Source organism: Corvus hawaiiensis, chromosome 1 (assembly GCF_020740725.1).
Source record: "Corvus hawaiiensis isolate bCorHaw1 chromosome 1, bCorHaw1.pri.cur, whole genome shotgun sequence".
Classification (NCBI taxonomy): Eukaryota; Metazoa; Chordata; class Aves; order Passeriformes; family Corvidae; genus Corvus; species Corvus hawaiiensis.
In genome coordinates, this window is record NC_063213.1 from 30,513,244 (window position 1) to 30,527,158 (window position 13,915).

A 13,915-nucleotide genomic window follows, 5' to 3' on the forward strand; every position below is an offset into this window, starting at 1 on the left:
GAAGGATAATTTCTATTCATAAACCAGTCACATATGCTTTATCATCTAAAATCTGACAAGTGCTTAAAGTCATGAAACATTGTATGCCATGTACATAAAAATACACTAATAAATAAAGAAGTGCTTATTCATTATATGATACAAAACAGTATACTTAGTATACACTAGTGCAACAAATGTGTGCACCAAATATGTCCTCTTACAAAGCTGATTATATGCTTTTAGCTAGCCCTCAAATACCTTGTATCTGGTACTGCAATATGTTTAGTACATCTTAAGAAAACCGATGTCTAATCTTCCCTTTAAGGCCATTCGTAGTTTTAGGCAGATAGTTTTGTCCTTATCCTAATTACTTTGTTCAACTGGGATCAAGGCAGTCCCTTACCTACAAAACAACAAGGTAACGTAGCACAGACTGACAACAAGGTGAGGAAACACCAGTGGAAGCTGCTGAATTACAACGCGCTGCTGGAGAGAATGTGCAACGCGATGTGCGCACGGCGATTCCGCTCGCCACCTCCTCAGCAGCCTAATCTGGTTACCAACGGATAATGGCAGAAATGCATTATCCTCTCCAAAGAACAAGGAGACCAGAGCGAGGAACAGCTCCTGGCTGGTTTTCCTCAGCAGCCTCCGAACACAACTTGCAGGGCAAACACAGACCTCCAGTCACACAAGTACGTGAAATGCCTTTCAGACTGAGGCAGCGCATGCTCTCCCACTGGCACGCACTCAGTACAGTAGAAGTTACGGTCCATTTGTTTGCTGGGCTGCAAGCACAGGATTATTTTTCTTCCCCCTCTACATTCTTCCAACAATAGCTTGGAGAGCTTGAGACAGTTAACATGGGGGCAAACAGAAAATCTGGTTCTTCCCTTTAATCTTCACTTGAGAAATCAGATTAAGATTCAACTGTTAAGCACCATGTTTTATTTACATTTCTGCTTGTGCTCAAGAAAACTGGGAAAAAAAATAATCCAAAAGGTTCCAAGAAGCCAGTGTCTTGCATTCAAGATAAAATCAACATTACCACTTCTAGATGGCATTTCCAAACATACTCTGCAACTGTGTAGCACATCTAGGCTGATTAAGTGAGCAAACCAAATAAGACAAGTAAAAAAAATCTATTCTCTGGAGTATCTGCACAATGCCTTCAGCCTAGTCTCACAAATATTAAGTTAAACATACATATGGGCCACAACAAAATGACATTTTGCCAAGAAAAGACATTTCTCAAAGGCTGCAGAATCACTAACCTTAAAACATTTTCTTCTATGCTGCATATATTAGGATATACAGAATATTTGCAAAACAAAAGACCGCAGCAAAACCATCATTAAATTTAGAAAAAAAGATCAAGAAGTTTTCTAAATAGTAACTACAGTTTTGTTTTCCCTCGCAGTTTCATAACAACATTAGAAGACTGAATTCCTTGTAAATGTGGTAAGCAGTAGTTTTAAGAGACCAACAGCTATATAATCATCCTACACACTGTTAATTGTATCTGGCATTATTGCTCAAAGCTCCTACACGGAATGTCAGCTGAGTGCCTGAACAGTACTTTGTTCTTAGTGCCTTTGTTAATGACGAATTAAATTATACAGAAGAGAGCTCCACAACCACCCTCACTTTATAAACCTCGACCATTACAGAATGACAAAAATCCTACGGCTTTGCCTAGAGAATGCAGTTGTTTCTTAACGTGCTACAACTTGCATTCTTAATCTGCAAGTTACCACAATTCATGTTTACACCATGGAGAACTGTGTTGCTTCACAGGAAGGAAACAAAGACGAAGAAAAACATTTCCAAAAAAAAAAATCTCAGCAAGAGTGAGCTTGGTACATATTCAGTTCTACAAAGACCATGACTTCCCCTGCACCTTGCAAATGACAAACAAACATCAGAGAACTGCCCAAATTTTTTTAGACTGTGCACTCCAGACATAATTTCACTGCTCTGGTCATGCTCATTATTTCTTTCAATCTCTAACATATGAAAGAACTAAGTGAAAAACAAACATTTCAGGTCGCCTCAAGAAAGGGTCTCTCTCAGGACTCTTTACAACTACTGCTTTAGCAAATTCAGATAAAAGATTTAATCTGATCTGGTAAAGCCATCTTCTTTATGCGAATCTGCATATGTAGTCACTTGTAAAAGCACAGCCATCCTACCTCATCCCTAAACTTGCTGCAAGTCCAGTGAACGCGTCTCAAGTCTCTCTAAAAATAATAACGCATATATAGAAAGTCATCATGGTACTAAGCTCAGAGAACCTGGCTGACACGCAAACCCAAGAGGTGCGATAAAGATAAAACATATGTCTAGTTTTTAACGAAAACACAACCATATAGTCTGTATTGCTTTACTGACCTACTTTCCATTGGTTTGTGTAACAATACACTGTGCACTGAAGGAAACGTAGTAACATCCCATGTCTTTATTAAATATACATCCCCAGCTCTAGCAGCAAGGCTCTTCTTTTATAGCTATGCTGAATGAGTATGAATTTCTTCACAAAACACGGCAGGTTTACATCCGCTTGTTCACAAAGCAGTATAGTAAATTCTGCCTTATCTTGCAGAGGTGGCCAACACAAGTAACACCGAGGCGAGAGGGGTAAACACAACGCCAACATAAAAATGCACAGCGGAACCCGCCAGAGTAGTAAATAATTGAGATCACGGGCCATCCCAGAAACCCAGGCACGGTTAAAATCCCAAGAAGGGCTGGAGTTGCCACGCACGGCGCCCCAGTACCCTCCTGCTGCTGCACGCAGCATCCATCGCCCAGCGCCCGGCTCGGGCGGAAGCCAAGCCCGTCAGCCCAAGACGCCAACCTGCCGTACCAACCTCCCCGGCCCCCCGGGCTGCAGAGAGCGCCCCGCAGCCCCGTCCCCAAGGGCACGGCGGTCCCCACTCACCGTCCCCCACAGTCATCATGCCCGGCGGTGCCGCGGGAGGGCGGGCGCGGCGGGTCCCGGCCGGATCCCCGCCGGATTCCTGCCGGCTCCCTGCCGCTACAGCCGCCGCCTCGCTTCAAAATAGCAGTCCCGCCTCGCAAGGGAACCCTCCGCGCCGGCCCGGCCCCGGCCCGGCCCCCCGGGCGCTCCGCCCCCGCCGTCATGTGCCCGGCGGGTCCCCCCGCCGCCCGGCAGCGCCCGGGAAGCGCCGGCCCCGGCGGAGCCCCCGCGATGGGCTGACATCCCACACCGCCGGCGGGAGTTTCGCCCCCCAGCACCACGAAAAATGAAGCGGGAGGAGAAGAAGCAGGCCTGGTTAAGGAAGAGCACTCCACAGAACAGAGGTCAACCAAAACGTAACACAAAATAAAACAGTAAAGCCACAGGAAGTAGGAAAGGGCTTTGTTGAAGAAAGGTGCTGCCTCTTTCGGTGAGTTTTCGGAAGACTTGTTTGGAAACCCCCCCACCCCCTGCAACTTTAAAGAGAAACAGCTTCCAAAGCATGCGTGCAACACATGCTGGAGAGCAGGAATGACAGCCTACCCAGACCCTGAGCTGCTGCTCAGAGTTTGTACCCGAATCTACTTTTTAGGTGACACGCTGAGGGTAGAGAGTGCAATCCAACAGTGATTCAAAAAAAAAAAAAAAAAAAAAAAAAAAAAAAAAAAAAAAAAAAAAAAAGAGTAGCAAGTAAGTTGTACCAATTTACTTAGTCTTGCCAATGGAAAACTTTAAAACTCAGGCAGACTAGCATATGCTGTTGCACAGTGCATGAGAACCACGCATATGCAAGGAGCCAGACACAGTTCCCTGTAGTAATAATCAAAAAACTCATGCAAATTCCTTAAAAACCTGTCGAAGCACCAGCCTGCTGAGGCCCTTTTCTTCCAAATGGGCTTGAACTGATAAGTACACTTCATCTGTCAGTAAATTTTCCTATTTAAAATGATAAACCATCAGGAAGAGCAGCTGAAATTGAAAATGATGCGGCTGCATTTTGACCACTTGCATTGAGCAAACCAAAGAAATACATGCAGCTCAAAACCTCTATAAAATAATCATAGCAGCTATCAGCAGTATTCCCAAACGATATATATTCATGTTGTGCTGCACTGGTGAGCTCCATTAGAGTATGTCGTCACTGTCTCCATAGTAACTATATTTCCAAATAGAAAACAGCAAAGGGAAATAAAAACAATAGCGTAATGTGGAAAAACAGATACACACTTGTGCTATGGATTTTTATTTGCCCCCTTTTTTTTTTCCCCAGGAGAACATGTATTTCAACGGCATCTTTATCATCCATAACACAGCTCCCCTACACCACGATACTAACATCACATATCCTACCTGTCATATTTTGTGTTTGTAAAGCCAGTCCTTTGAGCCATTAAACATTAAAATGGAAAAACTGCACGGGTTGAATAGAGATGTACAATTTATCTTCAGCTCATTCTGCTGAGTGCAGCAGAGACCTCCGTATTAATAGTTTCCCTACTTTGGTTTTAATTCCCCGTCTCAATAATGACACTACTATCTGATACAGAAGTCTGCTTGAATTCTCTTAGAGAAAACAGTATTTACAAATCTCAGGCAGCAGAAACAAGTGCTTTTGTAGTGCTGAGATTGGCTGCCGGTTCTGTTTCCATAGAAATGAACATTCACTTGCTGAAAAATGGGGGGGTGCTCTAAAGAATCTTCTCCAGTTTGGAAGGCTACATATAGTTCTGGTGGAGTGAAAGGGCAGCAGCACACATAAAATACTGCTTAACAGGCAAACATCCTGATCTGATTCTTTTAATATGCATCATTATGAATGTAAACAAATCCCAAGGTTTGCATAGCAGCTCATACATTCACATAATTCACATTAAAGAAATTATCTCTGATTTTACTATACATATCTGAGAGTAAAGGAAGATGGGTGGAAAATAATTATGAAAAAAAAAAATCAAAGGTCAGCTGGAGAGGCAAGCTAGCAGTGGGATATTATTTAAGGCTGTAAGCCACTCTCATCAAGCAAAAGCACTAAGATTCTTGTCCAGTTCCCTTGTTAGATATGGTACCTCTGCATGTGCTGGCTCTTGAAACTCCGTGTTACATCCTACCCCAATTACTCCATCCATAAGTGTTTGAATGTGCTTTCCACCTTGTCTACCCTCCAAGAGGATCTGTCAGCCTCTACTGGTAACTTGTTCTTCTCCTCCTCATTACCATTCCATCACAGATCAGATTCAATAAAGGAAAGAAGTAACACAAGACTAAAGGGACTGTTCTCGCTAGATCCCCTCTAGTACACTAAAAGGATAAGATATTAAATCCACCAGTGTGCTAAGACTGCAGGAAGGAGACCTTTTCCTGTGCTACCTATATTTCTCCCACATACCTAAGCATACCAACACAATGTTTTTTAAAACTCTCAAGTGTTAAATCATGTTAGTACAAACATATTTTTTTAAATATGTATTTGTTTTGATTATCAATATACTACGGAAAACATTTTTGCCTTCAGGTTGTTTGAAGCTGCAAGCTTTGACTCTTCATTCTTTTTCTTCTTCCTAAGTACATGCTGGATAAAAAGACCGAACAACTGACGTTAGTATTATTTGATGAGAAAATCCTAAGTCACATCTCTGGATTCTCAGAAACTAGGTCAACACACCAAATATTCACTACTACAGCAGTATCACTCAGGACTATGACGAAGATGACATCTTCCAAGGTTGTATTAGCAAGCTCTTCCCTATCCATCACAAACCGAACAGGACCCCCATCAGTAGAGTCAACCAACTTAGGACAGTACCTCCACCTGGCAAAAAACCATTCCTTTTGCTGTTAAGAAGGCCCACTATGGAGTTTAATTATATTAAAGCCACTTGAAGAGTTTTTGCCCTTTTCACTCCCCCCCACCTCCCTCCCACTTTGGAAAGATAACCCTACTCCCCCACTACCATCCCAAACCCTACAACAAAATATCCAAAGCACAAAAAAAATCCTCAACACTGTAACAGATGTATTTAGCCACTAAAATTTGGCCTTTATCCAGAGATGTTTGATAAAGCTCCTGAACAAAAAGTTGGAAACAAGGCTACAGGAATTCAACAGTAACTTCAAATCTACACGTGCAAGCAGTAAGCAGTAAATACAAATTGTCCTTCAGAGAATAAGGAAGCACAAAGCCAAGATAAAGCACTAACAATGGAAGAATACCTTTTCAATAACATTAAAAAGCTGCCTAGATGGAAGCAACAGATGAACAAGGTTCAAGCAAAAATACTGAAACCAACGTATTAAGAGAGATCCTGTCATTTACAGTACCAAAACAGAATTATAGTAACTTTTGCATAGAAATTGCCACCTACAAGATGAAATACATGGTTTATGCTGTCATAGATCAGCATTAACATCTGTGTTTTACCCATGAGATAAAAACGGCTTAAAAATAAACTTTGTTAACTCTTTTAAACAGAGACAAAAAGGACAGAAGTGCTATCTTAACTAGTCAAGCAAGGTGGTATATCTACTTTCATATATTTAAATTTTTTCCATGCCTATATTCCCCTGTGTGACTTTCTCTGTTCTCCTGAGAACTACCAACAGAAAAAATATACATGTAAAATGCATCTCTGAATCTCTCAAACCAATGAAACCAACACAGCTGTATTAACTTTAAATGCAAAAGATAATGGTTTACCCTTTCATAACGAGTAAATTTACAAACAAAAAGAACATAAAACATTTTATGTAAAACACTTTTCCCCAAATTAGAATGCTTTGGATTTCTTAAAAAAATATAAATTTTTACAAATAAATTTTTAAGTGTTCAAGAATAGCAACGTTTTATTTCAAAGCAAAATGTAGCATAGAAACTCTTACTACCTCAAAGATAATGTTATAAAAACTTTCCTTTGAACCTACAGTCACTTCTGTTTTCCCAACAACAACAAAAGGTTGAGAAAACTAAAAATGAAAAAGATGTATTTGAGTACATTGAGGAATTATACGCATTCCTCAAAATATTTCTACTCTTGAATAGTTACACTTCTTCGATACAGCAGACCATAATCAACATAGCTACTTTGAAAGACAAATTAACATGAGGAAACTCTTCCCGATAAAACAAGATCCACGGATTCCTTGCAGAAGACAATGAAGCTTCCAAAACCAACTGTGCTAAAGCCACTGCCACAGCACCTCCTTTGTTTTGCTGTTACATAACATTTCTTTCATAATTTACAGTTTTAAATTAAATTTTCATACTAAAAAATACTGTAGCAAAAAAGCAGTAGGAAGCAACAGGGATCCTCTGTGTAACAGGTTCTCTTTTCTTGAAATACACCAAAAATAAGGAGCTCAAGCTCAATGAAGTCTTAACATCAACATTTAAGTGTCTTTGAATCCTGCAGTCTCCTTTTTCTATAATTTAAAACTCAATGTATTAATCATGATGCATCATTTTAACAGAACATATCAAACACACCCATCACTAAAGTACATTTTTCTCTTACTAACATACTAAGATAGGATAAAGGTTCATTTGATCTTTGTTCCCATGCATCAACGCTCTGCAGCATTGTTCTATCCTATACTGAACACATCTGTAACTCGTTAAATATTCACTGCTTGTTTCCATGCAGTTTCAACACCTTTTCAATTGTATTCTGACCACAGTCCAGCAAGTATTTCCAGTAAAGAGTACAAGCTTGTTTCACCAAGTGTCTCATTTTCTTAGCATTTACGTGTTTCTATTCATCCATCTCACACTGATAATGCCAGTATTTAAATATTTATTTTTTTATTAATCTAAAGCGGATTATAAATATATGATCTTTCATACTCACCACTGACGCTACTTAAAATCATATTGTCAGAGTTTCTTATTTCATCAAATTTTGCAAAGATTGTTTGCAACCTATAAAGAACAAAAACAACAAAGTAGTTTTACATCTCTGAAATCCCACTGGCTACTGGTAAAAACAGAAATCAGTTTATTAGCCTATATGAAGCCGCAATGCAGAATATACAAGGGATTAAAGGTATGAAGAAACAATTCCTAAAGGATTCCTCTTCAGCTGAGCATCTTCACAGAAATGCATAGAAAACTAAGTCAACTTAGTTTTCTAAGTCATTTAATCATTAGCATGATTAAAAATAACATTCTAAAGTTCAGCTTCAGTAATAGCATATATTGGGTGTATATACAATATATACATATTTATTCCTACTCAACAACAAAAGGTTACAGTTTGAACTATGCAATGTTCATTTAGAAGAAAAAGAAGGATTACTATTTAATTTGTTCTGAGACAATTATTAATTTTCCTCAAAGATTTTTTTCCACAAAATTTCCTCAGTTTGGTTATGAAAAGAGCTTTGTGGTAGTTAGCACTTCCACAGGGGAAAAAAAAACCCAAACAACAAACTTTCTTCTAAACTTAAGATACACTAAACACTTAAACGTGTCCAACCCGCACACTGATTTTAACTGTCACAGTAGAGAATACACTGTGAATGCTTTGCTACATTTAAACAGCAAACAGACAAACAAAACTCCAAACAAACCAAACCAAAAAATTCCACAATTCTAGCTTTGCAATCTAGTCTCACAAGGCAAAAAATGGTGTTCAAGCAATAAAGTTGGCAAAACACTTCAACAGCCCTTTCTCATCACTTCTGCAGAAAATTCAATAAAAGCAGCGGAAGTATCTCCCAGAAAAACATAACCCATGCATTAGCAATAGAGTTGTACTGACATAATACATTGTTCAGCTGCAAACAATTGAGAACATTTTCTTGCATTTCTCCAAAGACTTCTCTGCTTTTTAGACTACTTGGAATATGGTAATATATAACATGCGCATGGGATTTTTAGCTCCAGGACTATCAGGACTGAATCCTGATTTTAAATGAACAAAGTTATAAACTACAAATCACATGACAGTCTGCAGGTCTCTGAACAGGTACAGTTCAGTTACATCAGAAGAACTAGGGATTATACTACCCAATTCAAAATTTGCTAACAATTTGCACTGAAAGACTGCCTTTACAACTCACAATCCAAACTATTTTATGACAAACCAAAAAGAAATGGGTAAGAACTACGCCTGGGTATGAAAATTCTCACAAGGAGAAAAGTCAAGGACACACAAAGATTTCACTTCAACATTTCGTTATGCACACACCACTTTTACTCAATGATCCATGTAGAGAGGCTGTGCACTTTCACTGCATAGTCTACATTCTCTGAGATTGCATGTCCCTTTCAATAACAATGAAGAATGTGATAAAATAATGAAATACAGACAGACAACAATATAGAAATTTTGAGCCTTCCCCCACTCCCATTCCAAAAATTTAGGACTCTCACTGTGCATTACTTTTACTTTCCAAACACTTCAAAGCAATCTGCTACTGAGCAAATCTGTCCTGGACTTAGCCAGCCCACAACAAGAACTATATGGATCCCCACAAAAAGGCCTACTCTACTGCAAGCATCTAAAAAACCACACCCCAAACCCCCCGTTAATCATTTAAGTCAATAACCCGTAACACAAACCAGCAGTTATTCCATCATCTCAACTCATCTCAAAACTATATGTAGCTCAGTAGTAGTTTCCTTAATCTTTCCCTAGGATACTTGCCAGCTTGTCTCTGGAACCTATTATCCTCTCCCTTTTGCACCACCATTGCATTTACAACTACTGCTGCCACAGCAAAATGTCTGAAATGGCAGCAATTCACAAATGTCACTACTTTACTATTAAACCTCAAGTCTTTTAATGAAAAGATCAATTTGCAAACCAAAGGCAGTATCTACCAAAATGGGTTTTTCTGCACTTAGGCTTGAAAAAGTAAAACTTTTGAAATGAAATGGTTTTTGGGTACTAGAATTTACTAATGACGTGTGAAATACCATTTACATGCTGCTTGCTTTCAACCGTACAAATCGAGAAGTTTACACGAGAATCAATACATATAATAATGCATTAGGCCATCTTGCTTTCATAACAAGAAGTTAATGTGTTTACCAGGGATTGTGAGTTCCCCTCAACAGTGCTGGATTCCATAGCAAACACTGCATTAGCAGTTCACCTAGTTAATGAGGAAGAATTAACACTACATCTGGAAGGCTGAAACTGTCATTCTGAGAGAAACTGAATATGCCTAGAGAGATTAACAGATTTGCTCTAAAATTTCACTTTAATTTTTAAATCCTGTAAAGCTGATGTTATCCACTTGGCACAAACATTTTAGAGCATGCAGAAGAAAAAAAAAGATTTTCTGCTCTTTTGAACTTTCTTTTCAAAAATGCTTTCCTGAGTGTTTTAAACAGCAGCTAAAACCTAAATGCTTCCTTATAAATATGTTATAATAATATACATGTTGCCTCTCACTCTGGACAAAATACTTGATAAAGTATTAACTATGAACAATAAAAAAATGTGTCTGTCAGCACTGGACGCTATGTTGTCAGTGTTGCAGGCTGGAGAGCAACACACAATACTGCCACTCCTCAAACTTTCAAAGCATGTCTTTATGACCAGAGGCACACTCTACAGTATTTGTCATAATTGCAACAACAACAGAGGAGTCCATTATAACACAGCTGCCAATGTGGTAAAGCACTACTGCAGAACCAACCCTCTCTTTAGAACAGCTTACAGCATCTTTAACTACTACTTTGCAAAGTCTCTCACAACAAGTTTCTCCCTCCCTCTCCTCCCACCCTGCTCTTCTTGCTACCTTCTTCTCTTCTCATATTTCTTCACACAGTCACGGGCAGCAAGGCAGCATGGGCTAGAGTCTCTAAAATTATTGCAACCACAGTCAATTTAAGAATGTTTACAGAAGGTTCAGCTCCTGGCAAAAGAGAGCCTGCCAAGAGGAACCCAAGAAATTCTACAGGGCTGGACCAAGACCAGTTTTACTGGCAAAGAGGAATGTTCTTTGAGAAGAGCAGCATTATTTACTCCTTCATCTCAGATCTGCAAGCCCAACTCTGGATGTGGCAATCATAATCAATCATTGAAGTCACTACATGTCACTGGTGGACAGAAATATTATCTTCTTTTCCCAAAAAGGCATAGACAGGTCTTCTGCAACTTCTCATACAGACGGAAAAATTGCCATTGACAAAAACCATGTGTTTGGGACAGCAGGTTCTTCTAGAGGGGCTGTCAGTGAATGAATGAATGAATGCATGAAGTTGTAGCACTTTAAATGGGGGCTCCTGGCAACCTGCCAAACCCTCTCCTCCAGCAGGCAACAGGTCTCTATCAAAGTATTAACATACTGTGGTGAGGATGGTCAGTAAGAGGAATAGGTACCCTTCTACGACACAGCTTGAGCTGACATGCACACATATGGAAACACGGGTGCTTCCACAGAATGTGCGCAACACTTCAGACTGAAAAGCTGTTACTCATGACCATGCTTGATGGTGTTCAACTGTTTGTATGGCAGGCAGAGGGGGATACCTAAAAGTGTGGTCCTTGTGACGAAGAGGCAAAAGAGCACCACTCCCCTATCAATAGCAGAAAGATAAAGAAGAATGGTGGTAACTAGTCTGTTGTTTATGTCCAAACTGAGTCTAAAGCAGGAAACGGCCCATCTGAAACTCTCCATATTCCCCCCTTCCAAGCCAAAAAAAAAAAAAAAAAAAAAAAAAAAAAAAAAAAAAAAATCTTGAAGACATGTGTCCACATCTGGACACACAGATGGACCTCATCTACAGCTTGAGCTAGACAGATAAGCAGAATGTGCATACCACATAAAATGTGGTATTTAGAAATGCATAATGCATACTGCAATATGCTTCAACATTTTAGGATATGAAGCTGTGGCCCTAGACGTAAGAACTAAACAAATGACTGGTTTTATACATTTCTGTTTCTCAAGCAACAGGGGGGAAATTTGTCAGATTAATTCCTCAAAGATAAAAGCTTCTAACACTCAGACTAAGTAACTGCTATCCAGAGCCACGTACACTATTTCCGTTCAGGGAAGATCAGCCACACAGATTCCATACTGTAAAACATTCGATTTGTCCCACAGAGAACAAAACCTCTTCACTATTCTTGGCTCACTGAACAATAAATACAACATCCACTTTCAGTATTCACAAATATATTAACACTACTTTCAGGTCTGACACTAAAGACTGTCAAACCTCTCTGGCAGCAATTACAACAAAACAGAAAACAACATCCAAATTTCCAGCCACTGACTTGATACTGATTTTTCTGAAAAAGGAATGTGCTTCAAGCAAAAAGCACAATAATACTCTGAGATTTCTAAGTTGAAAAATAACAAATAGAAAGAGGAATACACTGATTTTATTTATAAACAAATTTATATTTGTTTATATAAATTAATACCTATTAAGGTATCACCAATTAATCTCAGTAAAGAAGAGAAATGCACTGAAGAAAAATAAATAGTAAGTAAGTAGAATTGAACTACAAAAGTAAGATCCCATAATTTATTCATTACCTAGATTTTGACAGGTCAAGTAAAGCCCTCTAGAAAATCCAGTATTTTCCACAAAGGCAAACCCTACCAGATGCAGATTACAAAACCTTTTAAGCCTACTATTATTAAATTACTGACTGTATTTGGCTTTGTATAGACACAACATGTATATACCATTTGCATATTTAAGGAAGTTGAACAATTTCTCAAAACAATGCTTGATTAACTTTCCTGCTTTCCTTTTAGCAGACAGGAGCTCTTATTTTCAGTGCTTTAGGATAGAGTGCATTCAAGCAGCAACACACAACTCTCTAATGTGTAGTTTGTTATGCAAACTAAACAATCCTACATTCTATTGATTCATGTGTGCACCGAACACTGAAGTAATAGGTTTTTCTGCTAATGTTTAAGTTTAGACGTAATTTTTAATGCATTGACTTACAGTGAAGGAGCTGCAATGCAGTTCTTTAAGGCTGAACTCAACAACTGAAAGCAGCCGTGTCTGAACTACAGATTATCTGTAATACTTAAAACCCTTAAAACCTACCCAGACACACAAACATGAGCACAGATTCCCCTCAAAATAATGATGATACTCTACATGAAAGGTTTTTTTCCCACAGATCATAGTTCCTGCATAACCACATGAAAATTTTACTGCATCTAAGCAAAGGGAAACCTCTGACAGGCACTGGGGAAGAAATGTCTTAAATTAGGTCTGCTTCTGAAGAAACAACAGTCTAAGCTACCATACAGTTAATCTGTCTTTCCTGAGCTTTGTCAAACGCCTTCTTAGTTCTGTGAAGGAGTAAGAAGGGACTCCAGGAGCTCTGCTTTCTGTCAGGGTTGGATGGGACAGAGACTAGCAGTCTCATGTTTAACTCAAGCAAATCGTAACTCCTGTCCTTATCCCAACCTGAAACCTACTGCAGAGGACACAGCACTGACACTCAGCTCACATACTATTTTACCCTAGTCCTGACTATCAGGTGCAAAACTGCTGGAGATTTAGTAGCAACAGCCCATTTAACATGCACCAAGTAGAGTCTTGCTTTTTTATGTAAATGCAAATTATACAACCATGCTTGCTTTCAGATCAGGGGGAATTTTGTATGCAGCTGATTCAGACAGTAGAAACAACAACTTGGCACCTACTGCAACTAAATTAGAAGCTGTTGATTGTCCTGAGGATACAAAGCACCTATGGTGTTTAATCCTATTTGGATCCCAAGATGTGCTCAGCTTGTATCACATGGAATTGTAAACGGTGAGTCCTGAACCTAAACTTACAGTCAGACCCAACATTCATTGCAAAAATGCTGTGCTATCTGCACTCTTTTATTCTCTGTTCCAAAAGATGTCCAAGGCCCTATCTTAATGCAAGAAAGATCTCTGATATGTTCCCCTTATTTGCTAGGAAACTCAATTTTCAGAATTGTAGTAATAATATGGCTTAAACTTCTGTGGTAACCATATAATCCA

The 13,915-nt window shown here is 39.1% G+C and overlaps 1 protein-coding gene across 37 annotated transcripts in view; it reads right to left on the bottom strand.

Moving 5' to 3' along the window:
- Positions 1–13,915, bottom strand: part of CLASP2 (cytoplasmic linker associated protein 2) — a 146,168-nt gene that overhangs the window by 100,517 nt on the left and 31,736 nt on the right. For all 37 annotated transcript variants that reach the window (XM_048298077.1, XM_048298059.1, XM_048298041.1 and 34 more), the window contains exon 7: positions 7,804–7,874. In XM_048298077.1, the coding sequence (XP_048154034.1) occupies positions 7,804–7,874 (71 nt within the window). The remainder of the gene's footprint in view (positions 1–7,803; positions 7,875–13,915) is intronic.